The 13,518-nt window shown below is 35.1% G+C and overlaps 2 protein-coding genes across 2 annotated transcripts in view; one reads left to right on the plus strand and one right to left on the minus strand.

Annotated features, from left to right (window-relative positions):
* LOC137239137 (cGMP-dependent protein kinase, isozyme 1-like) overlaps positions 1-13,518 on the plus strand; it is a 94,762-nt gene that overhangs the window by 45,892 nt on the left and 35,352 nt on the right. The window lies entirely within an intron of this gene.
* Positions 5,218-5,926, minus strand: LOC137241453 (uncharacterized). The gene is made up of 3 exons (XM_067769069.1): positions 5,732-5,926; positions 5,575-5,683; positions 5,218-5,510 (listed from the first exon to the last, which is right to left on the minus strand). The coding sequence occupies exons 1-3, from the start codon at positions 5,924-5,926 to the stop codon at positions 5,218-5,220; spliced, it is 597 nt and encodes a 198-aa protein (XP_067625170.1).

Here is a 13,518-nt window from a genome sequence, read left to right on the forward strand (position 1 = left end):
AAGTTTTTCTTCTTTTTCTAGCTTACGAAAGACGTTTTTCAGAATTTTTTCAAATTTTTTCATTCAACTCAAAAAAAGTTATGAATTTTTAAAAAAAACACCGTTTTTGTTTTCAAAATGCTATAACTTTTTCAAAAATAGACCGTTTGGGATCTTTTTTTTTAAATTTGCTATTAAATGTACTTTTCGGAACAAATACAAAAAAATTTTTTAAGTTTTTTTGTTTTTTAATTTTTCAGTTTATCGAGATTTTTCGAATTTCGCCATTTTTTTTTTCTCGTAAAAAACTTCAATCAATTCTGCAATCATCCCTACTAATCCCGGAGTAGGCCGATTTTTTTTATATTTTTTTTTTATTTAATTGAAAAAAAATTTTCAAAAATAAAATTTTTTTTTTATAAATTTTATTTATATAACAAAAAAATGTAAGAAAATGATTTTTAAGTATTCTTTTCTTTATATATTATGGTAATCTACGATTAAAATAACCAGGATTAATGACTGGACAGCGAAAGCGAGTCATTTTAATCGTAGATTACCATAATATATAAAGAAAAGACTACTTAAAAATCATTTTCTTACATTTTTTTGTTATATAAATAAAATTGATAAAAAAAAACTTTTTATTTTTGAAAATTTTTTTTCAATTAAATAAAAAAAAATATAAAAAAAAATCGGCCCACTCCGGGATTAGTGGGGATGATTGCAAAATTGATCGAAGTTTTTTATGAGAAAAAAAAATGGCGAAATTCGAAAAATCTCGAAAAACTGAAAAATTAAAAAACAAAAAAACTTTAAACATTTTTTTGTATTTTTTCCGAAAAGTGCATTTAAAAACAAATTTTTTAAAAAAAAAAAAGATCCCAAACGGTCTATTTTTGAAAAAGTTATAGCATTTTGAAAACAAAAACGGTGTTTTTTTAAAAATTCATAACTTTTTTTGAGTTGGATGAAAAAATTTGAAAAAATTCTGAAAAACGTCTTTCGTAAGCTAGAAAAAGAAGAAAAACTTTCAGCCAATTCTAAAGGGGTCGGGTTCAAAATTGGTCGAAATGGGATGGAATACCCCATATATACTGTAAAGATATTCAATTTTTTGTTGAAATTTGGCTTTTTTTGATTCAAGGTTCGATTCGAGCTCAAGGCCAGAACAACAATTTTTTTCTAATGATAATTATTGTAATTTTTAAATTTTTCTAAATTTGAAAAATTGTGTTTTTTGCTTTTGGAATAGTAAGTAGAAAATTTTTCAGACAACCTGCCATAGCTGCGCAGATAGATCCATTTCGAAGGGTGCTAGCCCTTCATCATCAGTACGCTTTAGGCACGCTGCTCTAACCATTTAGCTATACATCGGTGGTTTGTTTGACTGGCAAATTTCAATTTTATCATTAGAAAAAAATTATTGTTCTGGCCTTGAGCTCGAATCGGCCGATAAGAACAAAGAAAATTTTTTTTTTTTAAAACTTGGCGTGTTCTGCATTCGGTTTTGCTAATTTTTATTTAGCATATATATAGTATTAGGAGTAACGTTCCTGCCAAATTTCATTATGATATCTTCAACGACTGCCAAATTACAGCTGGCAAAACTTTTAAATTACCTTCTTTTAAAAGTGGGCGGTGCCACACCCATTGTCCAAAATTTTATTAAGCTTCTGTTCTGTGTTATAAGGTCAACCCACCTACCGAGTTTTATCGCTTTATCCGTCTTTGGTAAAGAATTATCGCACTTTTTCGGTTTTTCGAAATTTTCGATATAGAAAAGAGGGCGTAATTATAGTCCGATATCGTTAATTTTAAATAGCGTTCTGAGATGAGTGCCCAGGAACCTACGTACCAAATTTCATCAAGATACCTCAAAATTTACTCAAGTTATCGTGTTAACGGACAGACGGACGGACGGACATGGCTCAATCAAATTTTTGTTCGACACTGATGATATATGGAAGTCTATATCTATCTCGATTCCTTTATACCTGTACAACCAACAGTTATCCAATCGAAGTTAATATACTCTGTGTGCAAATCACGCTGAGTATAATTACACAAATGTAAAAGGAAGCAAAAAATGCCGATTGGGAGCGTAACTAATTAAAATTATCTCATTTTCAAATATTTGTTTAATTTCGTTAAAAGTTTCCAATTGCACTTTAAATTTTATCTTCCTTTGTATTTTTGTTGTTTTTTTTTTGTGCTTTTAACTCTGTTTTTTTTATCATTTGCTATAATTACATTCTTGGAAATTTAGTGGTGGTGTCTACTATCGCCAGCTAAATATCCCAAGCGTTGCTAAGTTAATTATAGCCACGTCAGGTGCTTTGCAAAATATCTCGTGCAATGAGTTCCCTTTTTTTTATAGATTTTGGCACATCTTGCTGGCTCTGACGTTTGCGTTGACAGTCAACAGAAAAAAACTGCGTGGCTATATAATTGTTGGCTTTATTTTTTTATTCACTGTGTTATGTATGAAGGAATGTGCATACATACATACAGTTGGTTGCATATAAAACAAACTTATTTTAAGAAATGCAATTAAAAGAAATGAAATTTATCTGATCCATATTAGCAGCTTCACGCATAAAATCTTTACAAAATTACTGCATTCAAAATTTACGCCGGACTTGCTAAATGGAATTAAGAATGAATTCGGCAAAGTTGGAGCGGAGTTGAAAAATCTGTCTGAATTTATTATGTACAAATTTATTTCAAAGTTTAAACAGCATCATTCTAATGGCATATTATTCTAAAAGATATGTAAATTTTTTTAATATTTTTGTATTATTCGATTCTTTGTTTGTTTTGCATTGCCCTAACACATAACCGATGGCTTACTAATAGAATAACTGCAAATGGCTAGCATGTTTCAGTGAGCGAGTGACAGGGAGACCGGTATTTAAATTACTAATTCATGAATACATACTTATGTATGTGTGTATCTATGTCTATTCATTTCACTTTAATTTTGTTTACAAGCCATAGATTTAATTTGAATATTCGGTGATATGTTTCATATTTTTAGAAGCTACACGTGCTGTCCAAATTACTATTTGGTGGGTTTAAAAGACGTATAGAAAATTATTTTCTAGTTCTTTTTTACATACTATATTTGTTTTATATACGTGAGTACATATGTAACGAAAAACGGTGATATAATTCATAAAGGAATGAACTTAGAAGCCACAGAGTTCTCGACTTTTAACTATAACGGTTTTGGTCTTAATCGTCTGTTCCTCTTGTATATTCGTAAATTGTAATGAATTTGGCGCTCTTCACAATAATCTATTTAATAAATTATTATACATTGTTATGACCTGAAGAACTTACAAAGAAACATACAACAGATGGAAGCAGAGGATGTTGGAAACCTTACTCTGTTTGAAACACCAAGTGAAACAAGTATCGGTCTCTAAGTGTTTCCGATTGATAATGCAAATTTAAAAAAGACAAATAGGTCTTGAAAAAAAAAATAAAATATATGTAAAATAAGTAATGAATGTCTGGTGAAAATTGTGGTAAGGGCCACTGCGCATGAAAACGCTTGAAAAGGAACATCCAAAAGAACATGTACCTACTTTCACATTATTGGCTAAAACTGTGAACACAGCAATATTCATCAAGATGTTCCTACAAAAGCCTGAATTGATATATGGTACGATATGCCGCTCGTTACGCCCCTTTTACCTATGTTGTTCAAACTTTTTTAAATACTGCTAAGCTATTGCGATCGCTCGTATGAATCTTAAGCTCTACCTCGTAAGAATACAATTTAACTTTATATTTAGAATTTCTAAAACTCTTAACTTTATATAATTTTCAAACTTATTAAAACACGAACAACTGCATTGTACTAAAATATATTATTTTCATTCAGGATCTGCTTATTTCTATAAGCAATTCCTGAATTCCGAATGATTAAATGAAGCATTTGCTAATTTTAGGTAGCATTTGCTTACGATTTTTCAAGGCTGCTCTACCCATGCTAAATTTTTTGTAATTTAGTTTTTATTCGATTTTCCTTCGCACAACATTTAACTATAGCTCAGTTTTTGACTATTCGTAAAAGAAAACACTATAATGAGCGAAGGGAATGTAATAATGAAGACTTTCGGAAGCTATATCGATTCAATCGTGATAACGTAGAAAGGGTTGAGCACCTATTTTTTGGACGAAACTTGCGAAGAACGAGGAGGTGCGTTATCAGCGTTTGAAAAGATGAAGATCTTTCTGCGCAAAATTTCCGATTCGGGCTATCAAAATAGCGTAGCAGAAGAGGTTGGAGCTCATCAAACTACAGTTTCCAAAACTTTTAATTTAGTAATGAGTGAAGTTTTAAAGAAGGAACATGTGTGGATTAAATTTCCAACGTCTTGCGGGGAAATGATTGCTGCTAAAAATGGATGGAAGGAAGTGTACTCTTTTCCAAATTGTATCGGAGTGATAGACTGCACACATGTTCGAGTTCCGAAATCACAAGCTTTGGGTAACGAGTACGTCAACGGAAAGGGCTTTACGAGTATAATAGTGCAGGCAACTTGTAATGAAAAAGAAATATTTACAAGTGTAGATTGCCAGTGGCCTGGCTCCGTACATGACACCATTTTTAAAAATTCGGACATTTATGATGTACTTCAAAACTTATCAGAAAATGTGCTACTTCTTGGAGATGATGGTTATGGTATATCTCCCTTTTTGATGACACTTTGGAGGAATCCAATAACTCTTCAACAGCGGTACTACAATAAATTATTTTGCAGAGAACGAGTTGTAATTGAACGATGTTCTGGACAATTGAAAGCAAGGTTTCCGATTTCACAATACAAAGTTCGCAGTAAGATTGAAAAAATACCTTTAATTAAAATTTGTTGCATTGTTTTGTATAATATTGGAAAATTTTTAAAAGGCAAACCCTTTGAACTACCGGAAGAGCCCCACTATTTCGAACCGGTTCCAGCCGAACCTTTGAATAACGACGTGATGAGGCAATTGGGCCTGCAAAAGCGAAAACTTTTAACGGAGCAGCTTTGTGATCGAATTTGAAATATTTACTAATATTTAAAAATTTTTTGGGCTACAAAACTGTATACCAAAAATGTTAAATCAAATTAATATAAATATATTAAATAAATAATTTAATAAATATAACTAAATAAACTTTTATTAATTTTTGGGATCTCTTACAGCGGAGTAAAGTCCTTGTACAAACAAAAATTAATTCATTTAAATTAATTCATTTAAAAAAAATTCGTAGTCTTTATTTTTTTCATCACTTGTCTGTTCTTCAGGCTTTTGTAGTTCTTTTTTGGCTTTTTCTAGTTCCATTGTTTCCCTCTGTTTCTGTATCCGTATCAGCTCCAGTTGCTCAAGGAGTACTAAACGTTGCAACTCGGAATTGTTCAAATTTTTGGTCTCATCTGTTTCTGGCAAGGAGCAAGATTTACGCTTCAATAAAGAACTTGAAGTAGTAGAATTTTCAGGCAATGGCAAGTCGTTTATTCCTGCGGATGTTGTACCTAAAAACGGAACCATAAAGTTAATAAAAGCAAAATATAAAAATTCCTAATTTTTGTTTAATACCTGGAATTTTCGCAACCACTGGGTTCTTTTCTGCATCCAAAAGATCGATGAGCATATTTTCCCATGGCTTGTAAGAAATTCTTTTGTTACCAGTGCGTGATAAATCAATTTGTTTTTTTGTTCATTTCTGTTTTCATGTTTGAAATTTTTTCATTACTTGCTTTGTTGTTAATGAGTTATGGAAAATTGCATCATATTTTGCAGTTAGTGCTTGTAAAGCAGACTCCTTTTCATTTTTTATTTGCGGCTCTTGTGAATTGTTAAAAATTACCTTATGTTCTTTTAGTGCTCTTACAAAATTGAGTTGCTTATCAACTTCCTCAGTATCCGAAAGTTCGGTAATGTCCGACATTATTGATTTCACGTATGGTCACAGCTGGTCTATGTCACTTTCTGATGTAAATGATATCTACCAAGATTTATCAACATATATATATATATATGTGTTGCTTCAAGTAAAAGCTTAAAATTTGTAGAAAAGGCATTCATATAGTAATTAGCAATTGCTTATTAGTTCAAGTAATAGCCTTTTCAGCAATTGCTTTTGCTAATAAGCAATTGCTTATTTTTTATTCATCAGGCCCAATGTCTACACGGAAGCCGTAACGGCTTATATTGTCTTACCTCAAACACCCGCCCATATATTATGGCATTTTTACCACCCCACCGAGCAACAGTTTTAAATCAACAGGTTACTGCTGCATATCATAATGTTGACGTAACCAAAAAATTGGGGAGACAAGCACATTAGGTTGTCTCAATTTTAGGCATTTTTTATTATTGGGACTACCTGAAAATTGTATATACATATACAAAAATGGAAATTATAATGCGAAAGGCTTGATTTTCATCTACTTTCGTTTATCTTACGAAATACTTTCCGACTAATAGTTTTATAGTAATAGAGCTGGACCAATGCAATAGCACAATACTAATTTGTTAGATCTTTAATTTGTACTTATTGTCCAAAATTCATGCTCTCCAAAGCTGAACACTTTATAAATGAACTCGGAAGAACTTAATTATTCTAATAGAATTTGATTGAAAATTACATTTTGTAAGTCACCATAGAATGTAAAGTACCCAAAATTGTTTTAGGTGTTATAATTTTTTATTAATATCTACAAAAAAATTGCTTCTTCTATTTCAACTTACAAAACTATTATTCAATTATAGAAAAATTAAAAAAAGAATAATTATCACATTCGAGCCTTGAATTCGAACCCGAAACAAGACTCTTTAATCAGTATGCCGATAAAAAATAAAAACAACTCATTTGTAACTGTTTTTTGTATTAAGCATCAGAGTTTCTAGTAGGAGGATAAAAGCGGTAAATAAACCACCCTAATGCGCAGACATACATACAAGCAACAGCTAAGGCATCTTTCACTTGCTTTCCGTTATCTAAAGTGCAGTTCAAGTGCATGACAACTAAGTATAAATACACAAATACCAGCCTGCAACTATACAATTTTATTTAATTAGTATAATAATATGGCACACATGCAAACTCATTGCATTAAACATTGAACGAAAAAGTTTATTAACCTTACATGGACGTATAGAGTCAGGAAAGCCGGCCTGAACACATGGCTAGATAAGAAAATATGATTTATTGCATTATTTAATGTAGATATAGAGGTCATCGTAAACATATTGAGATACCGATGATAGACTAGTATACCAGAGCTACCGGGTTCGATTGCGAGATCTTACAAAATTACCATTTCCATGGAATTTCGCTGACCATGAACGACTAAATTTAGAAAAGAATTCTTTATATTTGAACTATATCAGAAGATAAAGTTGTGTAATTACTAACGACGTTGTAAATATTCATAAGCTCTTTATACTGCACACCTTGCGGGTGGTTTAGGAGTGGAAAAAAATCACTTTAATATATCCAGTAGAAGCCGTATTGACGGTTTGAAAAAAAAATATCAATGGGTTAGTTAAGAACAATGGGAATGTCCTAAGTTCAAGAATTTCTTCAAGGATTTTTTTTGATAATACAGCAATTTCAACTTGCTTGTTACTTATCAAAAATAACAAGTAAGGAAGGCTAAGTTCGGGTGTAACCGAACATTACATACTCAGTTGAGAGCTATGGAGACAAAATAAGGGAAATCACCATGTAGGAAAATGGACCTAGGGTAACCCTGGAATGTGGTTGTATGACATGTGTATCAAATGGAAGGTATTAAAGAGTATTTTAAGAGAGAGTAGGTCATAGTTCTATTGATGGACGCCATTTAGGGATATCGCCATAAAGGTGGACCAGGGCTGACTCTAGAATTTGTTTGTACGATATGGGTATCAAATGAAAGGTGTTACTGAGCATTTTAAGAGGGAGTGGGCCTTAGGTCTATCGGTGGACGCCTTTTTGAGATATCGCCATTAAGGTGGACTAGGGGTGACTCTAGAATGTGTTTGTACGATATGGGTATCAAATGAAAGGTGGTAATGAGTATTTTAAAAGGGAATGGGCTTTAGTTCTATAGGTGAACGCCTTTTCGAGATATCGCCATTAGGGTGGGCCAGGGGTGACTCTAGAATGTTTGTACGATATGGGTATCAAACGAAAAGTGTTACTGAGCATTTTAAGAGGGAGTGGGCATTAGGTCTATAGGTGGACGCCTTTTCGAGATATCGCCATTAGGGTGGGCCAGGGGTGACTCTAGAATGTTTGTACGATATGGGTATCAAACGAAAAGTGTTACTGAGCATTTTAAGAGGGAGTGGGCATTAGGTCTATAGGTGGACGCCTTTTCGAGATATCGCCATTAGGGTGGGCCAGGGGTGACTCTAGAATGTTTGTACGATATGGGTATCAAACGAAAAGTGTTACTGAGCATTTTAAGAGGGAGTGGGCATTAGGTCTATAGGTGGACGCCTTTTCGAGATATCGCCATAAAGGTGGACCAGGGGTGACTCTAGAATATTTTTGTACGATATGGGTATCGAATGAAAGCTATTAATGAGTATTTTGAAAAGGAGTGATCCTTAGTTCCATAGGTCGACGCCGTTTCGAGATATCGCCATAAAGGTGGACCAGGGGTGTCTCTAGAATGTGTTTGTACGATATGGGAGTCAAATGAAAGGTGTTACTGAGCATTTTAAGAGGGATTGGGCATTAGGTCTATAGGTGGACGCCTTTTCGAGATATCGCCATTAGGGTGGGCCAGGGGTGACTCTAGAATGTTTGTACGATATGGGTATCAAACGAAAAGTGTTACTGAGCATTTTAAGAGGGAGTGGGCATTAGGTCTATAGGTGGACGCCTTTTCGAGATATCGCCATAAAGGTGGACCAGGGGTGACTCTAGAATATGTTTGTACGATATGGGTTTCGAATGAAAGCTATTAATGAGTATTTTGAAAAGGAGTGATCCTTAGTTCCATAGGTCGACGCCGTTTCGAGATATCGCCATAAAGGTGGACCAGGGGTGTCTCTAGAATGTGTTTGTACGATATGGGAGTCAAATGAAAGGTGTTTCTGAGCATTTTAAGAGGGATTGGGCATTAGGTCTATAGGTGGACGCCTTTTCGAGATATCGCCATTAGGGTGGGCCAGGGGTGACTCTAGAATGTGTTTGTACGATATGGGAGTCAAATGAAAGGTGTTACTGAGCATTTTAAGAGGGATTGGGCATTAGGTCTATAGGTGGACGCCTTTTCGAGATATCGCCATTAGGGTGGGCCAGGGGTGACTCTAGAATGTGTTTGTATGATATGGGTATCAAATGAAAGATGGTAATGAGTATTTTAAAAGGGAGTAATCCTTAGTTCTATAGGTGGACGCCTTTTCGAGATATCGCCATAAAGGTGGACCAAGGGTGACTCTAGAATATGTTTGTACGATATGGGTATCGAATGAAAGCTGTTAATGAGTATTTTGAAAAGGAGTGATCCTTAGTTCCATAGGTCGACGCCGTTTCGAGATATCGCCATAAAGGTGGACCAGGGGTGTCTCTAGAATGTGTTTGTACGATATGGGAGTCAAATGAAAGGTGTTACTGAGCATTTTAAGAGGGATTGGGCATTAGGTCTATAGGTGGACGCCTTTTCGAGATATCGCCATTAGGGTGGGCCAGGGGTGACTCTAGAATGTTTGTACGATATGGGTATCAAACGAAAGGTGTTACTGAGCATTTTAAGAGGGAATGGGCATTAGGTCTATAGGTGGACGCCTTTTCGAGATATCGCCATTAGGGTGGGCCAGAGGTGACTCTAGAATGTGTTTGTACGATATGGGTATCAAATGAAAGGTGGTAATGAGTATTTTAAAAGGGAGTAATCCTTAGTTCAATAGGTGGACGCCTTTTCGAGATATCGCCATAAAGGTGGACCAAGGGTGACTCTAGAATGTTTGTACGATATGGGTATCAAACGAAAGGTGTTACTGAGCATTTCAAGAGAGAGTGGGCATTAGGTCTATAGGTGGACGCCTTTTCGAGATATCGCCATTAGGGTGGGCCAGGGGTGACTCTAGAATGTTTGTACGATATGGGTATGAAACGAAAGGTGTTACTGAGCATTTTAAGAGGGAGTGGACATTAGGTCAATAGGTGGACGCCTTTTCGAGATATCGCCATTAAGGTGGGCCAGGGGTGACTCTAGAATGTTTGTACGATATGGGTATCAAACGAAAGGTGTTACTGAGCATTTTAAGAGGGAGTGGACATTAGGTCTATAGGTGGACGCCTTTTCGAGATACCGCCATTAGGGTGGGCCAGGGGTGACTCTAGAATGTTTGTACGATATGGGTATCAAACGAAAGGTGTTACTGAGCATTTTAATAGGGAGTGGGCATTAGGTCTATAGGTGGACGCCTTTTCGAGATATCGCTATTAGGGTGGGCCAGGGGTGACTCTAGAATGTTTGTACGATATGGGTATCAAACGAAAGGTGTTACTGAGCATTTTAATAGGGAGTGGGCATTAGGTCTATAGGTGGACGCCTTTTCGAGATATCGCCATTAGGGTGGGCCAGGGGTGACTCTAGAATGTGTTTGTACGATATGGATATCAAATTAAAGGTATTAATGAGGGTTTTAAAAGCGAGTGGCCCTTAGATGTATATGTGAAGGCGTTCTCGGGATATCGACCAAAATGTGGACCAGGTGATCCAGAAAATCATTTGTCGGGTACTGCTAATTTATTTATATATGTAATACCACGAATAGTATTCCTGCAAAGATTCCAAGGGCTTTTGATTTCGCCCTGCAGAACTTTTTCATTTTCTTCTGCTTAAAATGGTACGTATCACACCCATTTTACAAAGTTTTTTCCAAATTTATATTTTGCGTCAATAAACCAATCCAGTTACAATGTTTCATCCCTTTTTTCGTATTTGGTATAGAATTATGGCATTTTTTTTATTTTTCGTAATTTTCGATATCGATAAAGTGGGCGTGGTTATGGTCGGATTTCGGCCATTTTTTATATCGAGATAAAGTGAGTTCAGGTAAGTACGTGTGCTAAGTTTAGTAAAGATATATCGATTTTTGCTTAAGTTATTGTGTTAACGGCCGAGCGGAAGGACAGACGGTGGACTGTGTATAAAACCTGGGCGTGGCTTTAACCGATTTCGCCCTTTTTCACAGAAAACAGTTATCGTCCTAGGAGCCAAGCCTCTACCAAATTTCACAAGGATTGGTTAATTTTTGTTCGACTTATGGAATTAAAAGCATCCTAGACAAATTAAATGAAAAAGGGCGGAGCCACGCCCATTTTGAAATTTTCTTTTATTTTTGTAATTTGTTGCAGCACATCATTACTGGAGTTGAATGTTGGCATAATTTACTTATATGCTGTAAAGATATTAACTCTTCTTTTAAAATTTGAATTAAAAAAAATTTTTTTTTTAAAAGTGGGCGTGGTCGTTCTCCGATTTTGCTAATTTTTATTAAGCAGACATAAAGTAATAAGGGTGATGTTCCTGCCAAATTTCATCATGATATCTTTAACGACTGCCAAATTACAGCTTGCAAAACTTCTAAATTACCTTCATTTAAAAGTGGGCGGTGCCACGCCCAATGGCCAAAATTTTACTAGTTTTCTATTCTGCGTCATAAGCTCAACTCATCTACCAAGTTTCATCGCTTAATGCGTATTTGGTAATGAATTATCGCACTTTTTTGATTTTTCGAAATTTTCGATATCGAAAAATTGGGCGTGGTTATTGTCCGATATGGTTAATTTTAAATAGCGATCTGAGATGAGTGCCCAGGAACATATATACCAAATTTCATGAAGATACCTCAAAATTTACTCAAGTTATCGTGTTAACGGACAGACGGACGGACGGACGGACGACTGTGTATAAAAACTGGGCGGTGCATCAACCGATTTCGCCCATTTTCACAGAAAACAGTTAACGTCGTAAAATCTACTCCCCTACCAAATTTCACAAGGATTGGTTAATTTTTGTTCGACTTATGGCGTTAAAAGTATCCTAGACAAATTAAATGAAAAAGGGCGGAGCCACACCCGTTTTGAAATTTTCTTTTATTTTTGTATTTTGTTGCACCATATCATTACTGGAGTTGAATGTTGACATAATTTACTTATATACTGTAAAGATATTAAATTTTTTGTAAAAATTTTACTTTAAAAAAATTTTTTTTTTAAAAGTGGGCGTGGTCCTTCCCCGATTTTGCTAATTTTTATTAAGCGTACATATAGTAATAGTAGTAACGTTCCTGACAAATTTCATCATGATATCTTCAACGACTGCCAAATTACATCTTGCAAAATTTTAAATTACCTTCTTTTAAAAGTGGGCGGTGCCACGCCCATTGTCCAAAATTTTACTAATTTTCTATTCTGCGTCATAAGTTCAACTCATCTACCAAGTTTCGTCGCTTTATCGGTCTTTTGTAATGAATTATCGCACTTTTTCGGTTTTTCGAAATTTTCGATATCGAAAAAATGGGCGTGGTTATAGTCCGATATTGTTCATTTTAAATAGCGATCTGAGATAAGTGCTCAGGAACCTACATACCAAATTTCATCAAGATACCTCAAAATTTACTCAAGTTATCGTGTTAACGGACGGACGGACGGACGGACGGACGGACGGACGGACATGGCTCAATCAAATTTTTTTTCGATCCTGATTATTTTGATATATGGAAGTCTATATCTATCTCGATTCCTTTATATATGTACAACCAACCGTTATCCAATCAAACTTAATATACTCTGTGAGCTCTGCTCAACTGAGTATAAAAATAATATAATCAGATTAGCATTGAACCCTAGCATAACCCATGTAGACTACTAGGTACAAACGCACATACATATATACTTATTAGGGTGTGTAAATTATTTTGCAGAGTAATTTCTTGCTTATTTCAAGTCCCACCCTGCATCCAATTAGCACCAGTTTGGAGGTAGTTATTTAAACTTTAGTGCGAAACGCTCCCTTTGCGCGTTTGTCTCCTATATTCGCTTAAGGGAACTTTGTTCGTTCTTCGGCTAGCTTTTCAGGAACCGGAAAGCGAGCCTGAGTACCTGTAGACAAGCTGATGTCCCTCTTTGGCTAGCGAGTCGAAATTGTTCAGGAGTCCATTTTAAGTTTTCCAAATTTGAAGGAAATTTTGCATACACTTCCAGATATGAGCAAATTTGTCTCATTCCTCGTTTTGTTCAAGCCAAGCTCCGATGAACAGTCGTTTAAGTGCATGTTGTAACGTTTATTTCGTGTTCTGGATACGAAAAGGCATCTGTTCAACACTTTGTGCCTCCTCTTCGTCCGTCAGCTCCGACATCATACGTTGTGGTTTTAATGCAAGACCTTAACTCCCATCGAGTTGTTAGCGTTTATCTGCCAATTAATGGAACTAGCTAATGATTTAGATTAATTAGGATTTAACTTCGATTCTCATTTATGGTCATGGTTTATGGGTGTAGGGTAGAGATATTGTGCTATACGTGCGTGA

Source organism: Eurosta solidaginis, chromosome 2, assembly GCF_040869045.1.
Source record: "Eurosta solidaginis isolate ZX-2024a chromosome 2, ASM4086904v1, whole genome shotgun sequence".
Classification (NCBI taxonomy): Eukaryota; Metazoa; Arthropoda; class Insecta; order Diptera; family Tephritidae; genus Eurosta; species Eurosta solidaginis.

Coding starts and splice junctions, on each gene's coding strand:
- LOC137241453 (XM_067769069.1), bottom strand. CDS start 5,926: ATGTCGGACATTACCGAACTTTCGGATACTGAGGAAGTTGATAAGCAA. Junction 5,684..5,731: donor ACTCATTAACAACAAAGCAA/GTAATGAAAAAA, acceptor ACAAAAAAACAA/ATTGATTTATCACGCACTGG. Junction 5,511..5,574: donor AGTGGTTGCGAAAATTCCAG/GTATTAAACAAA, acceptor TTCCGTTTTTAG/GTACAACATCCGCAGGAATA.